Genomic DNA, 21,554 nt, shown 5'->3' on the forward strand with positions numbered 1-21,554 from the left:
TACAGGTGTCTTGGAGGTGATGGGGGAGTGAGCAGTGCTGATTTTAGGAAAATTTGTGTCCCTTGGAGCTTGGTCATGAACCAGCTGATTGGGGAAAGATTTGGATTATTTTTTTTTTTTTTTTTTTGAGCAATGTCACTTATATCCCTTGATCTGTAGCAAAAAACAAACAAACAAAAACAAACAAACAAAAAAACAAGCAGTTTCTCCTCCCTGGGAGGATTTTTTTGGTACCATTTTCCATAGAAATGGAGCAGAATGGTTCTAGTTGTCTTTCGTATAGTCATTCATTTATTTTTAATTGTGTCCTACAACACCCCATCTGGCACAGGTCTGTGCAGGATGGGCTCCTCATGGGGTCAGGCAGGTGTATCCTGTTTGCTCTTTTACCTAAATCTCAAAGAATTTGGAGAAAAATGGGAAAACCTGAGCTGAACTGGAACTCAGAGCCTGGTTGCCTCAAAGCCCCCCGGCCAGCAGTACGTGGGATCCCCATGGGGTGCTTGAACGGACTGGAGACATCAGAAAACAGTTTTAGCAAGGGTTTTATTGCAAGCTGGGGAAAGCTGCAGGACCTGCAGCGCTGCAGAAAGAGGTACAGAAGAAACACAGGTGGGGAAGAGGTTGGAAGGGAAAGCTGAGCAGCAGTGGTGGTGGGTGCAGGCTCTTGGGAGGTGGTTGGGAAACGAAGCACAGGCTGACGCTGCTGGGAAGCCTTGGTTTGCTGCTTAATTGTACCTTTAAAAAAGGGGAAAGAAGCAATGAACACTGAAGACCTTCACAAAACAGAAATAAGTTTATGAACGCTGAAAAAGCATCAGCAGTTTTCTCATTTGGCAAAGGACCACTTTGCTCTGGTGAAGCATTTATAATATCCCCTGCAAATGCAGATCCCCCCCATGTTAAATCAGAAATAAAGCAAAAATGTCAGAACAAAGCACCATGAGAACAACACTGCCTCTGTCTGTCATAAACTTTTTAAGACCCTGCCCCAAAACAGCTTCACTTTCCTTACTTCAGTGTCTGGAAATGCTGGAAAATCCACGTTAGACAGCCAAAAGGAAAGGTAGGTTCAGGAAGCGTCACTTTGCTGCCTTTGCCCCAACCCCATCTGATCTATGTAGTTTGAAATTACTCTCTTTATACAGTTTGAGATGACTTACACTGCTGGCAGGACAGTGGCCGGGAAGGGGATGCTGTGGGGCTCTTCTTTCAGGTACCTCTTCGTGGAGCTGCCGAAAATAAGACACCGCCGTGGTACCCGCTGCAGACATTGCCCTACGCAGCCCTAAAGGGGCTCAAGGGTAGGCAGTGCTGCAGTCAGCGCCTCGCCTGCCCCATGGCACGTGGCCAAAGCCAACAAGGATGTTTTCAATAAGAATGAGCCGGGGATGATTTCATAATATGCTTTTTTTCCTTTGGATATATGATGAATGAGGGTATATAGCCAGAAACCCAAATTTAAAATATGGGCATCTGCAGGAATGGCAAGAGAAAATGTAGAAAACATCTAAAACTGTGTTATCAGTTTGCATCAGAGAGGGTATTTCCCAGCACCATCCCTCTCCCCCGGCCCCTCTACCTGTAGCGCTTGGTGTTGATGAGCCAGTGCACGAAGTCCTTGGCCTTCATCTTGTCCAGGTAGCGAGTGAAGTCGCTGGTGAAGGTGCCTTCTGAGTGCCGCTTGGTGTTGGATGGGAAGCCATGAGCGCTCTGGGATTTGTACGAGTGCCATCTGCTCAGGAGGGAAGGACGGGGGGAAAGATGGGTGAAAACACAGGGTTTGATGCATATAAAATAGGTGGGTTCCTGTGCCCTCTTTGTGCAGGGGCTGCAAAATACCATAGTATATGGAGCATTCTTTGTAAAAACTGTAATGTATGAAAATCATGGGGTCTGGCAAGCCTGGCCAGCGCTGTCCCTTAAATTCAATATATGTAGTATCATATCCTGTATCTTGCTTGGCTGAATGCAGGTGGGGTGCTGATGGAAGTGTTCCAAAAATTTGCCCAGGAAGAAGGACCCCAAAGGAAACAGAGGAACCCAGGGTGGAGGTGGGCTCAGCAACGTGCCCACAGCATCGCCGCGTCCTGGGTCTCTGCTCCTTGCAATATCCAGCAAATCTGCCTTAGCTAATAACTCCTGACACAAGCTGTCTTTGGCCTTCAGGGGCCCAATGCCCCTTATAAGTGGGGAGGAAAGCAGCAGTCAGGCTTGCTCCCTGTGCTGCCGACACAACCCCTGGGTCTGGGCACTGTGAAATCCTTGGGGGACATGGCAATGTCCCTGCGTGGGCTGGCAGAGTGCTAGGAGAGAGCTTGTCCAGACTAATATGAAAGAATCAGACACATTTTAATTGCAAGGCTGCCCCTGAGCCGGGAATGCTCACATCTCAGCTGGCAGCAGAGCTGAGCTGCTTCGACAGCCGCTGTCTGCGCCCTCGGCCACCTCCGCTGACACCCGTACCTGGATGCGTTGGCCAGGTCCTTGAGACCCATCTGCCACCCTGCCGGGATCAGCACAGCAAACACCAGCCCGGAGAGGTACAGCCAGCGGATGATCTTCATTTGCCTTCCTGGAAGTCAAGATGGAAAAGTCTTGGGTTGCAATTACCATTGATCCCCCCCCCCAAATCCTTGCAGCATAGCAGGAGGTGGGTGCAGCACGACACAGCCTCCTTTCCAGGTGTGTCGGCAGCATTTTAGTAGGTGCATGTGGATATTCCCCATCATTATCTATCTGTACGGTGTTGCCCAGTCATAGGCACACAGCCACAGGAATGGGTTTATGACATCCTTCATTGCAATAAACTTTACCGCGAGCCTCCCCTTTCTATCCAGCAGCAATATTTCTATCTCACATGTATCACCGCAATACTACAGAACTTTCCTGACCATTATCTGCTCAGAAAAGCTGCTTTCAGAAGAGTTGGCTAATTAGAGTTTTACATTTCCTACCTCGGCTGGATGGCTTAGCAGTAAAAGGAGTAAAATGCTACCCCCCCCCCCAACCCTTGTTTGCAGAAAATTAGGCTTTTGGTTTATCATCAAGCACTTTCGTTACTCTGCTTTAATTTCTTTGTAGATTGGTAGAAAAGAAGGGAGGGAAAGGCACTTACCTTCCACAGGGACAACCGTTCCCCTAAAAGCAAGATCCTATTTTCCTCCTTCAAGCTGGTTGTGGCTAAACTCTACTCCTTACCGGTGCTTTTAAGCTTGTTAGCAGGATGCTAAAAGCTGACAGGTAGGTCACCGGTACTCCTCTTTTTAGTTGGATGGGTCATTATGAATCATTACAGGATTTTTTAAGAGGGGCTGTTGCAAAAAATACAGTTGTTGCCATATTTTTCAGCTTACGCCTTTAGGGAGGAGGTGGATTTTTTTGTCATTGCTCTTTCTCTTATCTTTTATTTTTTTCACTGCTTGGACCACAGGAGTGACCCGTCGGTTTCCTCCTTTCAGGTGAGCTGCCCCCCTCACTGCCACAGCACATGTTGCACAGAGAGATGATTTCTGTGCCTGCAGGACTGCCCTTCCAAACACCTTTGGTATGAGTTAAAAACATTAAAAAAAAAAAAAAAAAAAAGGGAAAAAAAAGCACACAAGCACTTGCTGCTGTCTTCTGCAGGGTAAAACTCAGGCTTACAGCTCAGCTCATAAGATGGACAGACACCACTTTCCAACCAAACCTAGTTTTTGCCCCCTGGGGCTAAATCTGAATTGGTGATCAGTGTCATTTCATCAGTTTGGGGGTGACTGGAAGCACTATGGGCATCTGTGGATCTGGGTCAGCGTTTTATCCCATGGGACATCCAGGCTCAGACCAGAAACGGGGAACATCTGCAACTCATCAGGCCAAGGACAATAGTTTTGCAGGGGCGTCTCCTGGGAACTGGGCTCGTCCTTTTTAAATCCCCAATTCCAGCCATAGAAAAAAGGCTGGAGAACAGCAGAAGCAATGGAAACCCCAAAGAACTGGAGCTGGTCCCAGAGGAGAGGCGTGCTTGGTGCTGACAGCTCCCTATGGACGCAGAGCAAAGCCCTGAGCTCCCTGGGGATGCCGGGAGGTTGGACGAGGTTTTTAGGGTTGCTTGACTGGAGGATTGATGGCAGACTGCATTTTTGCATGGTTTGGAGACACTGGGGGAGCTCTTAGCATAAGGAATTCTGCAGTTCAGTGCTTGGGGGGCCAAATATGCACTTCTAACAGGTTTATGGTCAATGGGCAGAGAACAGCAAGCCTTAAGGAAGTGGGGCTGTGCCTCTCCCTCGCCCAACACCAGCCACCAGAAGAGACGAGGGCTCTAATCCATGATTTCTCCACCATTTGCTGTCCTCTCTACCTGGGACCTTTCTTGTCGTGGTTGGGTAATTATTATTATTCTACCAAAGAAATTTCTGTAATTATTGTCACTTCCAAAATGCGACTGGTGTTCGGGGACACTCATCTTGAAGAGCCTTTTAATTAGGGCCAGTAATGGCCTCATGAGAAAGCCTGACATCAGAGGAGGAAGGTAGGAGATTAATTAGCTCAACCTTCAGAGGAGAGGTCCAGATCTCCCACCCATCACTGGAACGGAATATTTATTAACGCTACCAAATTAGCTCCTGGTGACACTGTTTGCAATGTCCCCCCGGCCTGGAAGGTACACGAACTCTCTGCAGCAGTGCAGGGCTCGGGAGAAGAGAAATTCAGCTCAGCCAGGGCAATGCTCCTGTGCTGCTTCTCACTTTTCTTAATAGTGGCTCCCAGTGTCAGAGTGGGATAGTGAAGTCTCATATCAGACTCCTTCTCCACTACTCGGGGTGATTTTCACTGTCCCTTTGGTGGCTTTTTTGGGCCTTTTGTGACAGTTTTCTCTTTCCAAGTGTCTTTGCACCTGGGCTGAGCTGCTGGTGGCTCTCCCGTGCTGGGGGATGGCACTGTGAGAGCTTGAACCTGGTGCTTTCAAATGCATGCACGGATCTGGATTTTGTCCTGGTTTAGGGCTTGGAGAGGTTTTTATGGGCAGCAGGTGGCAGCCTTTGTCTGCCTGCCCTTTGCCTGTCCTTCCTCTGCCTCGCTGCTTCCTCCCCATGGCTTCGGGGATCCCAGAGCGCTCAGTCTGTCCTGCTTGGTGCACCTACCCGGCAAGGACTGAAGTGATGGGGAAACTCCTGGACCATGCTCCATGTTCCCGTTTTACCAGTGTTTAGATAAATTCATCCATGCTCCATCCATCCTCTGATGAAGGACATTTCCCCGTTGGGTCGCCCCGGGACCAGGTGTGTGGCCAGTCTGCCCTCCTGCCTCCAGCTTTGGTATCTGCAAGCACTGGGAGAGGCAAGAGTTGCCAGGCTGATCCGATGGTGACAGTGTGACTTGGCCATCCAGGGCTGTCCAAAATCAGGCTGGAAACAAGACGCATTGAGGTTTAAAACTGTCCTTAAAATACAGCAAAGACCCGTGGAGCCTCATGCCGTCACCAGCCAGCTCCTGCCCTGGGGCTCAGTTTCCCTGCCTGGAGCAACGGGGTCACGATGGCATCCCCAGCTGCCCCCCTGCACAAGCTTGAAGGCACCTTAGACACAACAAACTGCTCTGATATTCTCACCCTGTAGCCACAAGCACAATCAAAATAGGTGATGGTTAATTTTGGAGGGATTTACTGTGGTAAAGAAGGAATAAAGGCTTTGACTTCACCTTCCTGGGTCCTCTGCAAAGAGCCCTGTCATATCCCACAGCTCCGCAGGGTGCATTTCGGGTCCCACCCTGCTCCGGAGAGCAGGGGATGGGAAACCAACCCCCGGTGCACACCTCCCAGCCCCACGACACAGAGCCCAGTGCCCCATGAATCAGCTCCCCACGCTCTCACTGTCCCCATTGCTGCAGGTGCTGGTGGCCTCCTCCCTCCCCGGTCACAATTAAATGCAATCTTATACCTGTGTGTCAGAGCTTGCTACTGCCAAGGCATAACTGAGCAAAGAAAGACCTTCTTGGGTCAGTGGTTTTGCCTGAAACATCTCCTTCAGGGTGACGCTGAGTGCACGGTTTCAGTTTCAGCCTCTTTTGGGCTTTTTCCTGTGTTTTCCTTCGCAGGTATTCTTTAACAGCAAAAGGAGGTCCATTAAAAAAGATACTCTGTGTTCCCAGAGAGGTTTTTTGGCAACTCCTAAGGATGCTGGCTGATTTTCCTGCCTTTTTTCCCCTTTATGCATGTTTTTTGAGGCAGAAACCACTCTCTGCCTTTGATGCTGCAGAGTTGAGGGTCCTCAGCCTCGCCCTTGGGGCTGACCTCCACTGCCAGGGAAGCAGAGGTGGGGCTGAGCTGGGTGATGTGCAGGCTGTGATGAGCTCGGCTGGATCCATGAGCCCTTAGGAACAGTGGTCAATACCATGCAGCCCATCCCAAAACCATGTCTAGACTGCATCTACCCCGTGGTGGATCTCTGTTTTGGCTGAATCTGTCACTGTCCTCCCTTCAGTGCTAAAAGAATGGAAGGAAAATGGGTGAGATCCAGGGCAAACTTCCCATATGGGAAACTAGTGGGGAACACATCAGGGCCATTGGGGAGCTGACATTTGGGACTGGGACACCCTGTGGGCGTCCTGTAGCGCTGACACTTCCCGTTCATGCATCCTTCTCATCAGCAGGAGGTGCTGGTTACTGGGGACCATGTGAAGCCCAGGTCAGAGGCTTTCGCTGAAAACCCAGCAATCAGCAGGAGGGGCAAGATGCAGGACACTTGGCTGAGCCCTTAATGCCTCTAAATCCCGGTGCTCAGCCCCTCCAAGGCCTTCAGCCTGCCATCCTGGTGGCTCCCCTGCTCTCTGCGGGCCCTCAGCATGATGCTCTGCAGTGACAGGTGGGTGCTTCCCTCTTGCTTTTGGAGGAAAGACATTGCTGTCAGCTGTGCTAATAGGTTGTCTTGAGCAGGCTTGGTCCCTCAGGGCACCCTGGCCCAGCACCAAGTGGTTGCTGCTTCATTCTGGGGCCCCGTGGGAGCTGAGCTGGGGCAGTTCTGGGCAGGCAGAACCGTGAGTGTGTGGGGAGATGCCCACGGGACTGGGTGCTCCTGTGGCTGTAAAAAGGTTTGGCTCACTGCCTCGGTGGTTATGTGTCTGCAGCCTGCCAAAATCCCAATTTAGGCCTGGGGATTCTTATTTAATTCCACTTCATTATCTGAGACAGAGATGGTGGTTAATGGCTTTGATATGTGGAAAACTTTGACAGGTTTTTCTTATCTGCTTTCTGGCTGTGCCTGTAACATTATCAAAATCTTACCTAAACTAACGAGACAAGTTTACCTTTGTGCACTGGCTAAGAAGTCCTCAGTGGAGTCTGGAACACATGTGGCAGAGGTTTTAATTTCACCTTCTTGATCTCTGTGGGCCCCTAACAGGCTTCTGTGAGATTAAATAACCCTTGTGTTTTTAGATTTGCAAAAATCTTGCCTACCAGAGACCTTCTTTGGCTGCTTGCAGTGGCTTTTAGTTTGGCAGCCACCTCTGGTAACCAGCTGATGAAACCTGATCTTGCCATAAATCAAAACTCCTTCGCATTCAAATGCAACAATTAACTCTGGGTGTGTAGGTGCAATTAGATGACAAATTATGCCTCAAGATTCACTTGCTTGTTTAGATAGGGAAGCTGTGTTTGCTCAGCCGGGGATGTTTGGCTATGTCTTTCAATCTACCCCAGGGGACACAGAGTGATAAACTCCGGGAGTTGCATCCTGCTCCAGCTGCAGAATTCAGACCCTTTGGCCTCAGCTCCTTGCCCCAGAGACTGAAGTTTTGTCTGCTTGCTTGCACCAAGTGTCAATGCTGTTCTCAAATAACCCATCTGAGTTCTCCTTTCTCCATGATGTTAGTGCAAAATTTATTCTTGCTATGCTCAAGCCTTGCACAGGAGGATTTGAGTCCCTCTGAAGGGATGCAGCGGTAGCCTTCAGACCTGCAGCTCCCATGCCTATGTAGAAACCTTCTTAGCAATCGTGGGTACCTCTTCTGGCCAATTTGGTCTGTTGGAGACAGCAGGGCTGGTGCTAAATAAATGTGACACAAGCTGAAGCCCAGCAGCTAATTGGCTGCTGGATGTTTGCTCCTGGTGATGCTGGTGCCAAGGGAAGTCTCATTCACAGGCAGTCCCTGAGCACGCCTGGATGTGGGTTGGTGAGCTCTGTGGTGGGGAAGAGCCTTGTTAATTAAAGCAAACCACGTTGCTGTGCTTGAACCGGAGTTTTCCTTGCTGAGATGCAGTGGTTGCTGGAGCGAAGATGCGATCTTAGATGCATTGTTCTTTCCACGTAGAGGAGTATTTGGGAGCTGGGTGGTACAGAAAGGATGAGTAAACTTGAGCACAGGGATGCTGCCTGCAGAGAGGCAGAGCTGAGCTGTGCTGTTAGCGAGGTTCAGCTGTGGCTTTTAGCTCAAAATCCAAACAAAATCATAAAACAGACAATGGGGCAAAACCAAGGACAAAGACATATGGAAAACAAGCCTGCTGATGTCACTAGTGCTAATAGGTGCATATTTACACACCACACTTAAAAGGGAGCCTTTAACTGCTGATTAACTGTTCTTACAGGATTTCTTTATGAAACACCCGACAAATATTTTTTTTATGCCCTTGGAACAAAGCGAGCTGATAGCATTTATATCCTTTTCCTCTCCAATGGCGATTAGCGCTGATTAAAGATACCATAATTCATATGAACTCTGAGCTTTACGCGGGGAGAGCAATGGCTGTTGATGTGGGAAAGCAATCGGCAGTTTGGATAACTGGATTAAAAAGTAATGACTTCTAAAACAGCCGAGAAAAGGCTGGTTTGCTCCAGCTGACATTGCTTTGGCAGGAAAAGGGCTGCTCCAGCACCAAATTAATACAGCTCTAGGGATGGGGGAAAACTCCCAGCTGTTAAAAACTGAAAGAATTATTGGGGAAGGGGAATTTATTTGTTTTATTTATGGCCTTTTTAAAAGGCAAACTGTGTAGGACGTTTTGAGTTTGTTCTCGTCCTTTTTTTTTTTTTTTTTCTTGAGTCTGCACAAGAGGGCATTATACAAACCTGCAGCTGCACCTTGCTTGTGGGCAAAAGAGCTCTTGCTGGCTTGCCAAATAGGATTAATGTCAAGCCAGCAGAGAAGGGCCTGTATGCTGGAGGACACATGCCAGAGGCTTTATTTGGTTTGTTAGTGGTTATTTTTTGGGGTGGTTTCTGAGCTGAGCTGGTTCCCAGCCCTCATATGCAGCCCTGCAGTTTTGCTGCATGAGAAGGGTCCTTGAGGACTCGTCCCTTGTTCCAGCACCATCCCAAAGCACTGTGCTGATTGCAGGCTGAGACCAGGCACTGATGTTGGCAACCTTTTGCTTTGCAGTAAACCAGCCCAAATCCTGAGCGTGCATCTCTCCTGGACAGGAGGTTGGACACTGCAGAGGCCTCCAAGGGGCTGTGGTTTAACAAAGATGTGTTTAATTCCCTTCTTATTTGCTAAGTCCTCGCATCCTCGTTGCTCTCAACGGCTGTGCCTGGGAAACCCTTCTGGCTCCGGAGCTGACCTTTCTCAACAAAGCGCCATTGTCAGGCAGCCCTCTGGGCTGCAGGCTTTTTTATTTTCCCTTCTTTACTTTATTACTCTTTTTTTTTTTTAATGTCACCACCACCCAGAAACACAAGGGCCCATTATATGAACCGTGGCTGGACTTTGCTTGTTTGCAAGAGGGAGATTAGGAACAAATGGGCAGCGGTGGGCTGTATCCTGGAAAGCGGAGGCCAAAGGTTTGAGTAAGAGGAAGCTTGGCAGTGGAAAGGCAGCCCTGATCCAGCCGGCACTGAGCCTGTGCTCTCCGCATGCCGGGGTGAGGAAGCCTTGTTTTCACATGGGGTGCCCTGCCTAGGCTTTGGGGTGGAAGCAAGAGGGTTTTTCTATGGGGTGCACCTGTTTTGGTGAGGGTTTCCATGTCCTCTTTCTCTTTTCCCTGGTGCATCCCAGCAGAGGGCAGCAGGAGGTGCCCTGGGCACCCATTGCTCTCCCATGGGTGCTGCTTCAGAGCACCTGTGCCTGGTGCTGTGGTGAGCTGAGCCCCATCCCCTTCAGGTCCCCAGCCTTGGGGCACCATCAAATAGTTTCGAGCTCTGCTGGGCTTTGCAGAGGCAGTTTGGGGCTGTAAAAGGGTGCTGGAGGGAACTAAGACACCATGAAGCTCTCTTTGGATCCTGCCTGGTCTCTGGATGTCTCCTCCTAATCTTTTCTTTAACTGCATGCTTTCTGAGTGCTCATCTTTTCCTGTATTTCCAGTGTCAGTGCTGCATCTTCCCTGTTCTGGCCGTGCACCCGTTGGGATTTTGTGTGCTGCAGACTTGCTGGGAGCAACAAAGGCCAAGCAGGGCTCTGATGGCTTCACATGAACCAGAGCCTGACCCAACGTGCTCATTCAGTGCTGGTCAACCCCAAACCATCCCTGATAAGTGCTCAGCAACTAAAATACAAATTATGGCACCCGGTATTCAGGCGGAGGCTGCTTTACCGAGCCAGGGTGATGCCTGTTGACAACAGGAAGGGTGGCTGTCTGCCCCTGACGTCCATGTGAGCTGTTTCCTGGCTCGTACCGAAATGGTGCTGCAGCGGCTGTAGGCTGGGCAGAGGCTGAGTAGGAGGGGGAGGACTTGGAGCTTGTGCTTAAGAGGAGATGGGCGCTGGCACAGGCAGTGCCATGACTAATGCCAGCACCCATGCCAGCCTTTGCCACGTCTCTGTGCCGAGAGCTCACCTTTACTGGTGGTGTTTCTGCACATCAGCCACATGCGATGCACTGGAAACTTCTTTTTTTTTGTTGTTTTTGATTTATTTGCAAGCCTTGGGCAGAGTCATGCACAGAGAGAGGATGTCTCTGTGTTGGCTTTTTGGTGTTTCGTGGAGATCCTGAATTGGCTCCTGGATGCTTGGTGCTCTGCAGCAAAGTGGTAGCAATCCTCCCGGAGGGGACATCTGCAGTCCCTTGCCACACGGACCTGCTGGTGTCAGTCTGTTGCAATACTGCTCCATTGCTGAGCCATTCTGTGTGTTGTTATTCTGGATTTTTCATGTCATCCTCTTTTCAACAAGCAGGATTGGGTACTTGTTCTCTTTTTGTTGCTGTTTGTTTTGTTTTCTCCAAGTGAAAAAACAGCCTCGTGCTTTCCACGTGAAGTCAGAAACTGTGGCTTTAAGCAAAGCATCTAGAATTGCATAATAGTCCACCCTGCTACCAGTCCAGCAGGGATACACTCCCAATTAGCAACACATTTTATCCCTTTTCACCTGGGCAATGTGTTGGAGAGAGCTGGGGCTGGCCCCTTGCAGGTGCCTCTTTGCAACCCACTGAAGAATTCTGTTTGAGATATTGCCTCTGGGCCTCACTTTCTTCAAGCACCTGGTCCCTTCCCTGCCTCTACAACACCCAGGCAACTTGTGTTTCAGGGATGTAAAATGATTCACAGACAGCTGCTGGAGACCTTCCTTGCATAGACGGAAGGGCCTCTGATGCATATAAACATAAAAGGTTTCTGAGCTGTCACAACACGTGAAAATAGCTGTGTTTTTCCTCGCTGCCAGAAAAAAGTCGGAAATCTTGAAAATTGTGTGGTAATTACCTACCAGTGGAAGAGATACTTGACTTAAGGATGAGAAACAGCCTGCATAATCTTCTTAGTGCAAAGAAATTGCTTATGGGTATATTCAGGAAATATATAAACTGCATCCACTTCCACCACCACCACTCCCCCCACCCCTGATCTTTAATTACAGCAAATGGCACTGCAGGAATGGCATGCTGGGGTGCCTTAGCGTAACAGTTTTGCCTGACAATAAATATCTCATATATATATTTTTAAAAACAAGAAGCACAGATATAGCTGACTTTTTACCACGGTGTTGGATCTGTATGGCTGCAAGGAAACGCAGGCAGTAGTGTAGGTGTACAGGTTGGAGGTATGTGGAGATGCTGTTCCAGAAATTGAAACTCTTGTTTCTCAGTAGAACCTGGGAAAACAAGCATGTCACGCTTGTGACTGTGTCCTCGGGTATGTACCACAGCCCAGTATTAGGCACTGTAGGTATATCCAGTTTCAAATGTGCAGGGATAATACCAGCCCTTTCTGCATCTGCTGAAATAAGGTTGTTTCCCACAAAATGGCTATTTTTGCAAAGGGGTGTTGAAAACCTTGTGTTCTGTGGTAACAGGCCCATCAAAAATGGGGATGAAGAGCTGTGAGTGTTGAGAGGAAAAATCAAAATAAATACCCATTCTTTGTTTTAAAGCATTTCTGTTCCCATCCATGGGAATAGGCAGGAGGACCTCAGGGTTTCCCATCCTGGTGAAGGTGAGGTCATGGTGCTTGCAGGATGCATTAAATGCAACCTCTCTGCCCCATTAAGTGCAACAGGGACCATTGGGAAGTCGGGCATGCAAGGGGCTTGTGCAGGATGCTGGTCCTCAGCATGGGATAGTGCTAGCACCTGCATTCACCCCCAGCTTAGCAGAGCCCTCCCCTGCTTACGAACTGGGGAAGGGTCTCAACAGGCGGTGCCCCCCTTCCCGCTGTCCCCAGCCCTGTGTGGGGCCATCCTGCTTGTGTTTTCTAGCCGTGCCCTGGCTGACTTTTGTGGTGACGCAAAGCTGCTGCTTCAGAATCCTCTGATTCATCCCCATGGAGGGCTCACACCCAGGCTGGGCTTCTTCTCCCTGTTGTTGATCACACTGCCGGGGCTGGGCCCCTTGGTGGGTGCTGGGCCCCCCTGTCCTCCCACCATGGGAAGGGGTGTGGGGTCTGCCAGAGCAGCCATGGGTCCTTTCTCAGCATAAAGGTGGATGGGGTCAAAAAAGCAAGGAGGGATGCCCAGGGACAGCTCCTGCATGTTCAGTGTCCAGGTGTGCATCTGTAGGAGACTGGGATGCGGCTTTTGGGGATGCTATCCTGCTTCCATGGGCACTGGGTGCTTCCCCAGCCCCATGCTGAGCTCTGGGTCACTGCAGTTTTGCTTCCTAGCTCTGCCACCAATCTGTGTGACCCCAGCTAAGAGCTCTTCCACCTCCTCTGCTCCTTCTGCTTGTCAGCTGCCTCTTCTATGAAAAACTTTGGGGTGGCAGAGGAAGACAAGGGGCTGCTGCTACCCAGGCTTCTCCGGTGCCATCGCCTGGATTGCAAAATGACTTTGGCATGCTCAGACAGCTGGCACTGACCTACAGGTGACCTGTCTGATCACATTTGAGCTGTATCTGGTAGTGGGGAGCACGCAGGCAAGCATCACCTTGGGCATCGGTGCTCGGGGGAAACCTCATTGCTGCAGCACGAGGAGGGGCAGTGCTGGTGGAGCTCTGCACGGGATTTAGGGAGCTGCCAGGAGGGACGGCCAGGACTGTGCCAGCTCAGTGCACCCATGTTGCAGTGAGCCCAGGGTAGCCTGGGTGAGATGCTTTGGCAGAAGGTGGTGGCAGAACTGGAAGAGCAGGGCCACAGCAGAAGGTCAGGGTGAAGGTGTGGGTTTGGCACCTGGGATCGGTGCCACAGGCGAGGGGGCTGGGGAGCGTTGCGGGTCAGTTTTTGAGGGCACCTGTGGAACCTTGTGGGAGAACTGGTATGGCAGAAAGCCGTGCCTGAGTCAAACCAGCGAAGGAGGATTGCTCTGGGCTCCTCCCAGCTCGCACCCTCCTCGGGAGATGGGCTTCACAATGCCCTGCGCCTGGGCACCCCCTGCTCTCACCCCACTCCAGCACTGGTGACTGTTCCTCCTTCTCTCTCAGGATTAAGGACTTTATCACCTTCCAAGCTGCCTTCTTCTCCCCTTTATCCACAGCAAGATGAGCATAACCAAACCAGACCTCGGGACGTGCTTTCAGTGTCTGTGTGTCCAAGTCGGCTGCACTGACAATTCCCCCTTCGTGTCCTGCCCAGGACTGGCTTTCTTCCAGCAGGATCAGTGGGACTAATTTTAAGGTGTCACCTCTCCTGGCAACCTCTGCTTCAGCTCCAGTCCTTGGGAGATGCCCTCAAGGGAAAGCAGCCCTTGATGCCTGCTTCCCCTGTGGCAAATGTGGCCCTAGCCAGCCGCTGCTGCAGGATTTTGGGTACAGCTGCCTGCTCTTTCCCTGGATCACTGAGATGGCTTTGCGTCCAGTTAAATCCATTTTTGCTCCTAAAAATTTGATACCTGAGTGAGATTGCACCCATGATGTGTTTTAAGTTTCCTTTATTCACAATAAATAATACACTATATTACAAAGAACTCACACAAAATCAAAAAAAAAATAAAATTGCATTCTTTCTGCAGCTGTGAATAAACAGGACCCACCAGCACCAGTTAATGCATGAAAGAGCATCTATGAGCAGAGTGGGTGGGGAGAAAAAGGGGGATTGTGCTGCACCCACCTGCCCAAAGTGGTCATTCTTCTTTGCTGGTGTCTAAGTGGTGTTTCCATCCCTTGGGCCACCAAAGGCAGGGCTGAAATCCTGCGTGGGCCAAATGTGTGGTCTCAGGCATCTCTGAATTGTGCAAATATCACACCTAGAAGGGCATGGATGCGGCCGAGTGGGTGTGAAACCACAACGGAGGGCTGCCCTGGGCTGAGAATCCTTCGCTGGGCTTAGCTGGCTGCTGTTAGGGTAGGAGAGCTTCTAGCACTTGTGCTCATGTAGAGAGATTATATACACACACTGCAATGTTCTCTTCTTTCTTAGTCATGGATGGACTTTGAGTTAGAAGACTTTTGCTTAAGAGTCTACTGTAGCTGGATGTGTTCATGCCTGGTTTTGGTGCACACACCATGTGTGGGGTGTCCTCCCCTCCTTCTGCTTGTTTTCCCCATCTGCTCCTACGGTGGGGTCAGCTCCATGGACTTCTTCCTCTCCTCCCTCTGCTCTTCCCATTCCTCCTCTGACTCGTAGGTGCCCTTGACGATGGCAACCCTGTCTGACATGTTCATGCAGTAGGGGACGAGGATGTAGAAGTACAGCAGAGCAGCCAAGCAAGCCCCGAGGATGGGCCCAACCCAGAACACCTAGAAAGCAACAGGGGAGAGGGTGAGAGGAGGTCTCAGAGGCTGGTGCCCCAGCTGCAGCCATCACACCAGCATGCCCCTGCTGCCCCACATCTCCCAGCCCCCAGAGAGATGCGAATACCCCTTCCAGTAGATTTCGTGGGTTGAAGTCCCCTCAACCTTTGCTTGGTGAAGAGGCCAAGCTCTGTGAGCGCAGAGCTCTGATGTGCTGGAGGGCTGGGGATCAGCTTGCAGGCAGTGCAGGGTGAGCAGAAAGCCCAGCCTGGGCTTTTCTGTGTGCTTTATTGACCTCAGGTGATGCCCTAGCTCAATACTCTCCATTGCACAGGGGGTTATCCTTTTCTCCTTGCACCTCATGGGGCTAATCTGCTCCCTCCTCCCTGTGTTTTGGGGGAACAACCTCCCTCCTGTTGACTTTGCAGGTCCAGGATGGGCTCTGAAACTCCCAGCGCTGTATTCCCATGGGAATTGCTGCCTGTTCCCCCTTGTTGCCCGTGTCTGGCCCCAGTGTCTCCCCAGCCAGCCCGTCCCAGCACGTAGCTGATGCTCACCCAATGTGCGGAGCTGAACCTCCTCACAATGACTGCGGGCCCAAAGGACCTGGCTGGGTTCATGGAGCAGCCGGTGAAGTAGATCTGTTGGTGAGGAAAGGAGATGGGGTTAGTGGGTGTCATGTTGCTTAGGAAACACGAGCAGCTTTGCAGAACTGGGGCCTGGAATGGCTGAAGTGTCCCTTGATGCCGTTTCTCTCACAGGGAGGCAGGGAGCCACGCATCGCGGACAAACCCCTGTTGCTTCTTCTAATGTAGGTCCCTCTGGGACCGACCGTGTGAGACCGTTCTGGGGAGCCCCATCCCGGTGGCAGTGCCTGCCCTGTCCTCCTGCCTGGACACTCACCCCCACCAAGTGGCCGACAGCGACGGAGAGGCCTATGGACAGCGCTGGGGAGCCCACGTTGCCGTTCCTGCGGTTGTCTGTGGACGCGAAGATGCACGCAGCCAGCTGGAAGGTGAGGATGATCTCCACCACAAGGGCCTGGCCTGGGGTTGTGTTGTTGTTGAGCTGTGAACCACCAAGAATGGCAATAATTAACCGTCCACAGGGTTTGGCAGCATTGGGAGGGCTTTTTCTGGTGGATTTGGGATGGCAGAGCCATGCGTGTGAAGCCCCAGTAGGTCTGCCCATGCCCAGAGAGCAGGGCACGGAGCTTCCCGCTGCTCAGGCTCCCTGCTCCTTTCTCTGCAAGGGAAGAAATTCTTTCTCTCTGTTTAATTCCCCAAAGTCTTCCCCCTAACCCCCTTCCCCCCCCCAAGCCCCTTCTTTCCTTTGACAGTCCACGTCTCTCTCCTCGTTTGCCTCTTGCTGCAGCACTCAGAGTTTTTCCACCTGCACACTTTGTCCCTTTTTACCTGCACTACTCTACCCCTTGCTCACTGCAAACCGATTTATCCTGGCTCTTCTCCCCTCTGCTTTGTGGAGCACCTCCCCAGGAGGCTGGGGAGCAGCTGCTGCAGAGGGGCAGGGGAGGAAGGGTGCAGGCTGGGGGGGACGATGGGGCACGTCATGGGGGTAAACTGGGCTGTTGCTGTCCCAGGGCCTCCCCAGCCTCTGGGGACTGTGTCAGGTGGACTCAACCTCATCAGACATGGGAAGGACAAAGTGACCTAAGCTGTGGTGGCTTTTTTTTTTTTCTTTTCACCTCAAGGTGACCGGTTTGGGACACGTAGCATGTGGCAGTAAGGCGCCTTGCAGCACCTCATCCTAGCGATCAAACCCTCTGCAACATGCCTGTGCTGCTCCGAGGGGTCCGGACCTGGGCTCAGGTGAAGCAGTAGCTCCACTGCTCCCATTTCAACTGCTTTCTCAGCGCTGCCCCGAGGGTTTGAGACGTGCTCCCTGGCCTTGCTGCTCTTGGAGGGTCCCGCTGTCTCCCCTCCTCCTCCAAGAGCAGCCCCTGCCCCTCACAGCCCCTCTGTGCCCTCCCAGCCGTTTCTCCTTTTTCACCTTCTCCTGCTCCTCTCCCCACCCTCTCTCCATCCACAGCCATTTCCCAGCTCCCCAGTGGGCTTCTGCTGCCCCTGCCCATACTGGTTTGACTGGGCTCTGCTCTCTGCCCTCCCCCTCTGTCTCCCGGTGCAGCTCCTATCCTGACACTAATCTCCAGGTGGAGAGGCTGCAGTCAAGAACATCTCAATGGTGCTGGTGACTCACTGGGGCCCTTAGGATAAAGGAAGCGCTTATTAAAGGAGAAAAACCCACGCCATTCATTACCCCACACAATAAACCTGTCATGTCAATACTCTGCTGGCTACATCGACATTTGCTCCTATCTTGCTCCCGTCCCTCCGTGCACGCGGGACACCGTGCCAACACCAGCCATCCGTACAGATTTGGCCCTCCGGGTTGGTGCTCGTGCCAGCTGCTCGCTTACAAGGGAAGCAAAGCCTGCATGGGAGGTGAACATCACGGCGGATCACCTCCAGGTGGGGAGACTTACCGAATTGATGGCCAGGTTGCCGCGGGTGTTGGCTGGCGTCACGCCGTAGAGGATGCCAGCGCCGGCGATGGCCCCGGTCAGCTGGGCGATCACGTAGAAGAGTGTCCGGAGGAAGGAGATCTGGTTCCCGACGAAGAAGGCGATGGTCACCGCGGGGTTGATGTGGGCGCCGCTGATGTGGCCGAACGCCTGCACCAGTGTGCCAATGGCCAGGCCGAAGGCCAGCGAGATCTGCAGGATGCTGGGGAGGGCAGACGGCCACTTCAGGGCTGAGCCGAGGCCGATGAAGACGAAGATGAGCGTAGAGATGAACTCGACAAAGACGGATCGAGCAAAGGCCAAGGTTAATATTTCCCTCTTCATAGTGGGAGTGGGTAGAGGGCGGCCAGTGAGGAAGGAAGTTTAGGTTTCCTCTGTCTCCAGGCTCTTCTGTCTGCACCGAGTTGTAGGGCCATACCTATCTATATATGCAACAGCAGCAGGGAGCTGTGTTACAAGGCGGGGGGTGGAGCCAAGGAGTTAGCCAGGCCTCCCAAATTATCATGTGAAACTGGAAAAGTTTCCATCCGAAAATAACTTCGGAGCCTCTTGGTGAACCAGTGACTCAGATATTGGTGGCATTTCTTTCTCCTTCCCTCCGCAAACAAAGAGCCCCTATAGGGTGTCTCTGTGGTCGTTAGATAACGCGATTGCATAACGGCGCTGTGCTCCCTCCTTGGTGTTTCCCTTTTACTACCTTCCTCCCACCAGGTGCTGGGTGTTTTGTTAGCAGAGGTGTTCTTGTTATTCCCGTCCTCCATTTGCTTGCGGAGTGGAGGGCACTGGAGCTTTGCTTGGAAAGTCTCATTGCTGGTGTCAGGCTGGAGGAGCTCTCCTGGGGCAGGGCTCTGAACTTTGGCAGGCAATTTAGATGGGGTGTCAAAATGTTAAACAAAGTTAAGCACCTGGAGCTGCTCCCAGGCTATCAAGATAGCTCAACGGCAAAAAACGAGTGGCTTGAGATCTTCCTGGGAGCTGGGCAGGGCTCAGGGGGCACTTTGCCAAGCTTGGGTTTCCTTGCAGTGTGCAGGTGGAGGCTGAATGGGATGGGGTGGCCCTGATAAAGGGGGGCAATCCCTGGCGAGCCTGGCTCCAAACCCCTTTGCTGCCTTTCTGCTTTGCTGCTCCTTCTGGAGCTTGATAAGCATCGGGTGTGGGTTTTGCCGGTGTTGGGGGTGCTCTGTGCCCATCGCCAGGGAGGGCGCATCCTACCTCTGACGTCTCAGGCCCCTTTCTTTTTGCTTTTCAAGCTCTTTCTCAATGAGGTCAAGGATTTTGCTCTTGGGAATGCCAGCACAAAGCCATAGACTTTGCATGGGCACAGGCCATGTTTGCATGTCTCCCTTCATGTTCCCATGGTGCTGGCCTCCATCCTAAATCTGTCTGGCTGAAAATCCTTGGCTGGCAGCGAGCGGAGGTGGGAGGCTCTCAGTGCTCTGTGGCAGGGAACTGTTGGGCACCGAGGTTTTGGGGTGGAAAAGGCTCTGGTGACAGTTAACAATGAATTCTTGATCCCTTTGCGGTTTTGTGCCAGGATTTATATTTGTTTCAAATGGGTTTGGGTGCCAGCTCTGCTCTCCTTGCTGGACTCCAGCTCGGCTGATTGTATATCGCCTTTCTCAAGCAACTCCATTCTCCGTGCCTAATGCAGTGAGCTCAGGCCAGGATTATCCACAGCTGCCGTGTGCTTCTGCAGAAGTAGTTGTGATCCAATGCTCAGTGAGCAAATCTCTTTGTGTGGGAGAGTGGTAAAATCATTTAAAATCCTCTTTAAATTTAAACCAAAATTAAAAATTTAACAAGTGCTAAAAAATTGTATTCACTGCTGCCTTCTGCTGGGTGCAGTCAGACTTGCACATTTCCTGTAGCATTTGAGGTCAAAAGCTAGGAGGGATTCCCCTTCAGAGCAAGAAGAGGGGCACTCCTTCCTCCAGAGCCAAAAATACATGAGTCCTTTTCCTCCAGCTGTACCTAAAGCCCTGAGCTCAGCACACAGACCCAGAGAGTCTCGAGGGACCAAGGATTCATTACAGTGTAATTCCTGACGATCATTTTCTCCCGGTTCTGCTGGTCCTGGGGAGATTGCCGAGTTAAAAACCAGATCTGTTATCCTAGAAACACCTGGTCCGTTGGCGTGTTTTGGTGAAAGTTTTGCAAGCTGGTTTTTCAAGATACCCTGGCCAGATTCCAGCCGGAGTAATTGCTTGCTACTTCCCTTCAAACCTGCCTGTAGTTCCTTTTGGATTAGATGCGCCTTGCTCCCATCCTCCAAACCCTTTCGTAACGTGGCTTTTCTTCCAAGGTGACTGCATTTGCAGGCTCCTCCACCACATGCCTGGCTTTAACATCAGCAGTGTTGAGCCGAAAGACACTCTGCTGGGATCCCAGCTGTGGATAATAACCTCCTAGCCAGGCTCTGTCCGGAGAGAAAGTCCTCCGGCCCAACTAGAGGATGTAATCAAATAATGCTGAAAATGATGGGGAAAAACTTCCACGGAGAAGCAGGTTGTTTTTCTAACTATAGGTCTTCCAAAACATATTTTCCCATGATAATTTGCTAGACTTTCTTCTCTGGGGCATTCCTGCTTGGCTTCTCTGATGTCTAACTATGCTGAGCAGTGGGAAGGCTCCTTCTCCTCTCACCGGCTGCATGTCCTCCAAGGAGCTTGTGCGAGCTGGAAGTGCCTTTGATGTGTCAAATATAATTGAATTGGGCAAGAAGGCATTGCGCAGGGCCCTGCTGACAGACGGACACCTACGTGGTAAGGTCATGCATACCTTACTTCTCCCCTAGGCTTTTGGAGGAAAGGAGACCAGGAGGATTTGGCGCTGTGAGGAGCTTCAGCCATTCCCTCCTCCTCTTCCTCTTCCTCCACCTCCTTCTCCTCCTCCTCCTCTTCATTGCTGGTATCAGCGAGCAAACACTGCAACCCCAATCACCCCCTTCTACCACCCCATTGCACGGCTGTGTGGCTTGGTGGCACTTTGGGGACAGCTCTCTTGGAGGGGGACAGTGACCTGAGCCCCCCACTGGCTGAGGGTGTCTGGGCAGGAGGAAGGCAGCCAGTGCCTCATCCTCGCCTGGGGCCCTCCTGCAGCTTTGCCTCACCCACGGAGGCGTGTGTGTTATTAACTGAATACGTGTGCTGGTCCCTGTCGTCCCCAGTTTGCTGATTGCATTTTCTGAGCCCGCACAGCGCTGCTATTAATTTGTCATTTCCACTGCAGCCCAGATTTCTGATGAGTTCAACCCTGTGTCAGACTTCAAACCTGGTGGATTGGCTTGCAGGTGGATGAATTCAGATCACAAATGCTGCCGATATCCAGACTGGTCCAATTCTTGGTCTTGCCCTCTCACCTGGCTCTGTACCTTAAACAAAACCTTAAAACCGGCACAAGACAGTAACCAGAGACAACTCCTGCTGGAATTTGGAATTAGTTGTGGTTGGATGGCTGGAGAAGAAAGTTTGGTTTAGTTTGTTTAAAAATAAAGGGTGTTTCTTGCTGGCTGAGCTTTGGGAGTTTTCAGCAAGAAAAAAAGTGATCTGGACTGGGAATTCAATGTAGAGCAAGAGCCGGCAAACTTTCCCTTCCTTATCCTGGTCTTGGGGCTGCTGCTTGCCATGGTGGGGTTAAGGTAAAGCCTCGCCACTCTCTAGTGCTCCGGGATGTCTCTGCACAGGTGTTTCAGATGGGGCTTTCAAGGATTTCTCTAATCTAACCCATGATCTGTTAGTGCTTGCTTTAAAGGCGAGGGATTATTCTGCTGGCCTGAGGCAGATGGTACTTCCACCCTCATCTACCCCGGAGCAATGAGGTTTTTGCTTCCCTCAGTAACCTGATCCAGCTCCTTGGAGCAAGAAGCCCATGAGGTCGACTAAGCAACCAGCCACCACAGCTGGCTGTGGGAACCTTTGCCATGGAGGTGTCTCTGTGGCAACTTTTGGGTTGTTTTCCCATGTTGAGCTGCATTCAGTTTGGGAAACCCTCTTGCACTCG

The 21,554-nt window shown here is 51.3% G+C and overlaps 1 protein-coding gene and 2 long non-coding RNA genes across 3 annotated transcripts; 2 read left to right on the forward strand and 1 right to left on the reverse strand.

Moving 5' to 3' along the window:
- The first annotated feature begins 6,591 nt into the window (after positions 1-6,591).
- LOC311424795 lies at positions 6,592-14,047 on the forward strand. The gene is made up of 3 exons (XR_014686196.1): positions 6,592-6,845; positions 13,079-13,210; positions 13,766-14,047. It is a non-coding gene; the product is annotated as an uncharacterized lncRNA (long non-coding RNA).
- On the forward strand, positions 9,788-11,038 carry LOC311424796. The gene is made up of 2 exons (XR_014686197.1): positions 9,788-9,841; positions 10,282-11,038. It is a non-coding gene; the product is annotated as an uncharacterized lncRNA (long non-coding RNA).
- A 147-nt stretch (positions 14,048-14,194) lies between the features above and the next one.
- AQP5 (aquaporin 5) lies at positions 14,195-18,310 on the reverse strand. The gene is made up of 4 exons (XM_084500194.1): positions 17,517-18,310; positions 15,917-16,081; positions 15,571-15,654; positions 14,195-15,019 (listed from the first exon to the last, which is right to left on the reverse strand). The coding sequence occupies exons 1-4, from the start codon at positions 17,877-17,879 to the stop codon at positions 14,834-14,836; spliced, it is 798 nt and encodes a 265-aa protein (XP_084356320.1). The 5' UTR covers positions 17,880-18,310; the 3' UTR covers positions 14,195-14,833.
- Positions 18,311-21,554: the final 3,244 nt, after the last annotated feature.

The sequence above is a fragment of the Aythya ferina genome (assembly GCF_964211825.1).
Source record: "Aythya ferina genome assembly, chromosome: 28".
NCBI lineage: Eukaryota > Metazoa > Chordata > Aves > Anseriformes > Anatidae > Aythya > Aythya ferina.